General features: G+C 45.1%; 1 protein-coding gene and 1 pseudogene across 1 annotated transcript; both read right to left on the bottom strand.

Annotated features, from left to right (window-relative positions):
- Nucleotides 1-362: 362 nt before the first annotated feature.
- LOC108634976 (interferon omega-1-like) lies at nt 363-1186 on the bottom strand. Its single transcript, XM_018045296.1, has one exon. The coding sequence runs from the start codon at nt 1165-1167 to the stop codon at nt 547-549; it is 621 nt and encodes a 206-aa protein (XP_017900785.1). The 5' UTR covers nt 1168-1186; the 3' UTR covers nt 363-546.
- Nucleotides 1187-3863: 2677 nt separating this feature from the next.
- Nucleotides 3864-4487, bottom strand: LOC108634975 (annotated as a pseudogene).
- Nucleotides 4488-4906: the final 419 nt, after the last annotated feature.

The raw sequence follows: 4906 nt of genomic DNA, 5'->3' as shown, positions 1-4906 counted from the left end.
TCCACTGGACTGCCAGGGATCCAGAAATTCTACCTTTTGACAATCATATCCTGAAAAGTGATATGGCTATTCTGTAGTATAAATGGACAAATGCTATTCTATGATAGGTTTATGTAGACCAAATAAGTATTTAGTTATTCATAATGAAAACAGTAATTACTTTCATAAGAAATTAATACATAAAACAAATTAGAAGATTAAGGAAATGAACATATTTTCTAAATTTTATTACAATGCAGACAAACATTTTTACATGAAAATATAAATATGATGAGATAAAATAAATACATAAATAAACATAAATAACATCATGGCAGTCATCCCTTATGGACTGATCCCTGTGCAGCTGAATACTTTTTATTATCTACTAGCTTATTGCTACTGAGAAAGTACTATTGATTGAATTCAGGAAACATATTGGCTAAAGCAGAAATCAGAGTCTTCTAAAATGACTTCAGGGGAGCGTACAAGGATGATGTGGCATCTTAGTCACTGAGAGTCCTATCAAGATGAGTTTAGGTCTCCATCCATCATTCTTAACCTTTCTTACAAGCTGGCTGATGAAGACAAGGATCTCATGATTTCCACTCTGACGGTTTCCCAGGCACAGTCGCTGTATCCCTTCTCTTGCAGGTAGACATGGATGCCCTGGAAGTACCTCTTCACGGCCAGGGTGGGACCCGTCCTTCCCAGGGCAGAGTCTTCCTCTCCCATCACCTGCCACAGGCAGGCGTCCAGGTCGTCCAGCTGCTGATGGAGTCCAGTGCGGAGCTGCTCCAGGAGGGTGGTGTCCCAGGCAGCAGAGGCGCGCTCTGGGTGGAAGAGGTTGAAGCTCTGCTGGAGCATCTCGTGGAGCACAGAGATGGCCTGGGCCTCCTGGAGCTGGCTGCCCTCCACCATCTCCTGGGGGAAAGCGAAGTCTTTTCTGTCCTGCAGACAGAAACGAGGGGAGATTCTCCTCATTTGGCCCAGGAGTCTGAGGTTCTTCCTGCCAAACAGCACGTGATTCTGAGACAGGTCACAGCCCAGGGATCCTCCTGGGCCGTAGCTGACCAGCACCAGGGCCATGAGTAGAGAGAGCACGAAGGCCATGGGGAAGATGCGGCTGCTGCTGGTCTGGCTGAGACGGCGTCTGGTGGAACCTTGAGGTAGGTTCTCTGATGCCATGCTCTCTAAGCGAGGTGTTTAAATAGTGAACATGGTAATTTTCATTTTCTAGTTGTTTTAATAGACTTTCACTTCCTTTTTTGATTTTCATTTATGTATTCACAATATGATCAAAGAAAGTGTCGTCAAAGTATTAATTTTACCTATTTCCCAATAATTTCAAATGTACCCATCCGATTGTATATGTCAAGTAAATGAGAATGTTTTTATTATTCATCACTTTTATTTACACTGTTCAGCACTTTTCTGCTCAGAGGTTCAGAGCTGGAGGAAGGACATTCAGTGATGGTGTCTCTCACCGGAAACTTATGTCACAGAATCTAGTGAGTTTCAGTCATTCATTCAGGCAGTTGCTTCCACTGGGCATCTGTTCCTCTGTCTCTTTCTTCCTGTGAGAACGAAGGACAGTGAGAACCAGGCTACTCATTCAGGTAATTCTATAGAATTGAATGAAAGGTTATTTAGAAAATAATCTGTTAATAAAATGGTATTTTTAGCAGTAATATCAGGATGTTTTTTACTTGTTTAGGACCCTAATCCTCAAGAAGGTTTCCAGACCTCTCAATGTACTTTAAACGTTCCCTGAGGGGCTTCCCTGGAGGCTCAGTGGTGAGGAGTCCACCTGCCAACAGGACCCCATGCAGTCCTAGAGGATGCGCGTGCTGCAGGACAGTGAGCCCGGGGGCACAGCTACCGCCCTGTGCTCTAGACCCCGGGCCCTCACCACCGAAGCCAAGTGCACTGGAACCTGAGCTCCCCAACAAGAGAGGCTCCCACAGTGAGAAGCCTGTGCCCCACAACTAGAGAGGACCCACCTTTGCCACAACTAGAGAGAAGTCCGTGCAGCAGTGAAGACACAGCACAGTGAGAAATGAATAAATGAATAAAATTATTTCAAAAGTCCCTCTGACTTTACATATAGCTACTGAGTGTGGTATGTCCCAACTGGAAAGAAGAGAAAGATGATTGATCCATCAATGTCCTGAAGATTGCCTACATTAAATACATGAATTTCCACAAAGATCTTTGTTACTTTGAGAAATTGTATTCTTCCAGTGTTCACTTTACTAACATATGTCCTGTGAGGAAAGCTCTGTCCCCCTGTTGCTAAATGTATTAAAAGCCCTGCACATGGAATAACTTAGGTGCACGCTCAGAGGAGCCCCTGGTGTCTCCACCATTGCTCACTGTGGGGCGGGGTTCCCTCTGTTTACTGTGTTTCTCTGGGAGGCTGGACAGTCTGGACCTGAGTGTTTGGCAGGCAGAGCAGGTGAAGTCATAGGAGAGTGTCTGACAGACCTAGAACTTTCACTCTGGTTCTGCTTTGAGTTGGTGGTTTGCAGTCATAAGGGGAAATTGACAACCAGAAACCGTAATGGAGAAGGACACAGCTGTATGAATGGAGAGGACGCCTTCATGCAGAGTGAATGAGGAGAGCACGCTGGGGATTTCTACACTGGGAGGAAGTGCTGAGGATTACGGTGCATCCTCCTAGAAGTCAAGGGTACACATTCCTTTGATTGAATTATTCAAAGTTTAGCAATGATATATGTGTTTAATATATATAAATAAGCTTGAGAAACCCTTTTACGTCTTTAGAGTCACATTTCTCATGGCAGCTACTGGTTCTGCATGGCCTCTCTTAGCTGTCTCTGCAGTCCCCAGCGTTCCTGTTTTTCTTGCCTCCATTTGAAGAGTTCAGGAAGACTCTTTTCTCAGGAATGGCCAAGTGTAGAAAACTTCCTCTCCCTTCCTCATCCTACTCCAGGATCCTAGACTCCACATATGCAGATTGACCTCCCATGATGGATGTGCTGCTGCTGCTGCTAAGTTGCTTCAGTCCTGTCTGACTCTGTGCTACTCCATAGACGGCAGCCCACTAGCTCCACCGTCACTGGGATTCTCCAGGCATGCACACTGGAATGGGTTGCCATTTCCTTCTCCAATGCATGAAAATGAAAAGTGAAAGTGAAGCCACTCAGTCTTGTCTGACTCTTAGCGACCCATGGACTGCAGCCTACCAGGCTTCCGTGTCGCTGAGATTCTCCAGGCAAGAGTACTGGAGTGGGGTCGCCAGTGCCTTCTCTGCATGATGTATGTGGCTCTCCACTAACCCTTGAAGGCGCTCTGGTTCTTCCAGGCCCCAAGCAGGCACCTGAGTCCATGACCTGGGCTTTTCTCCACCCATCTCCCTCCCTCCTCTAGTCTGTGTCTCAAGAATCACATTCAGTCCCTCCTCAAATTGTCCCTTGTTCCTTCTATGACCCAGGGTGGGTAACCCTGTTCCTTCTTTATTCAGGTGGATTCAGTATAGGTTTATCTTGCAGGATCAGGCTTTGGGTTAGATTTTATTCAAAGGTGTGTGCAAGCCAGCTTGCTTCCTTAAAAATACTTTTCTTTCCACTACTTAAATACAAATAGTAGTCTTCTACAAAATATAATACAAAACAAACTATCTTATGAACGATAAAGATTTAAATGCTATGAACAGCCTAAATATTTCTGATAACTTAAATAAATAATTATTACAACTTTTTAAGATATAGAAAATGGATTCTTAAATCTGTTTTAAACAGTTATGGTAACAAAACCTTTAACATACATTTAAATAATCCCATATATTAGCTATAACTTATATGTCATCTGACACAAAAATCGAATTAAAGGTTGCACTTTGAGTCTTAGGAAATAGCCATTTAGTTGACCAGATGAACTGTTTTCAGACTCAACGCCTTCTTTATTTCCTGAGTTTTTCTGATGAGCTTGTTGGCAAAGACCAAGCACCTTCTGATTTCCACGCTGACAACCTCCCAGGCACAGCGGCTATATTCTTTCTCTTTGAGATACACACTGATTCGCTGGAAGTAACTCTTCACAGCCAATCTGGAGTTCTCACTGCCTAGAGGTGACTGTTCCAGCGTCCTTCCCTCCCTCAGACATGCATCCAGGTCCTCCAGCTGCTGATCAAGTCCCACGAGGAATCTGTCCAGGAGGCTCTCGTCCCGACCTGCAGAAGAGCCCGTGGGCTGAAGAGCTGGAAGGTCTGCTGGAGCAACTCGTGCACAACAGCTGTGGCTTCTGTCTTCTCAGGCCTGGTCCCGTGCACCAGGGTCTGAGGAATCTGAAGTCAGTCCTGTCCCTCAGACAGGACACAGTGGGCACTCTCTCCATCTGACTCAAAGTGTGAAGCTTTCCAGATTGCCGTGGCTGGCAGGCAGCTCACAGCCCAGGGAGCACGTGGGGCTGGAGCAGAGCATCACCAGGGCCAGCAGCACTGAGACGGGGAGGGCCACTGGGATGCTGGGGGCTTGCAGGACTGCCTGCAGGGAGGTCTAGGCAAGTTCTGAGGGCTTTGGGTGATGGGTGGCTCTTAAAGAGTGAGTCGAGAAACTTTCATTTTGGGGGTTTTTCCATAGTTTGCCCTTTCCTTTCTTTTTCTACTCTTTGTAATGAAATCAATAAAAGTGCTAATTTTTGCCATGAATGCCTAGGTGGGGGACATCAAATCATGCATGCCACTGTGGTTGATAGCTACACAGACATATATTATGCTTTTCACACCTCCTTAGTTGTTCCAGGGAGAAGAGTCTGATCAAAGTCAGAGAAGGGAGAAATATTCATACAAATGTGGCTTTTCCAGGTCACCAAGAAGTGTTCAGTATGAAAACAGCTTATAAAAGAAGCTTTTGATTTTTCTCATTTTTCTCTCATTTACCCTTTTCTCCCTTCATTAAAAAAT

Source organism: Capra hircus, unplaced genomic scaffold (genome assembly GCF_001704415.2).
Source record: "Capra hircus breed San Clemente unplaced genomic scaffold, ASM170441v1, whole genome shotgun sequence".
In the NCBI taxonomy this organism is placed as follows: Eukaryota; Metazoa; Chordata; class Mammalia; order Artiodactyla; family Bovidae; genus Capra; species Capra hircus.
Note: the sequence above shows the minus strand (reverse complement) of the source record. Positions and strands in the feature narration are given on the sequence as shown.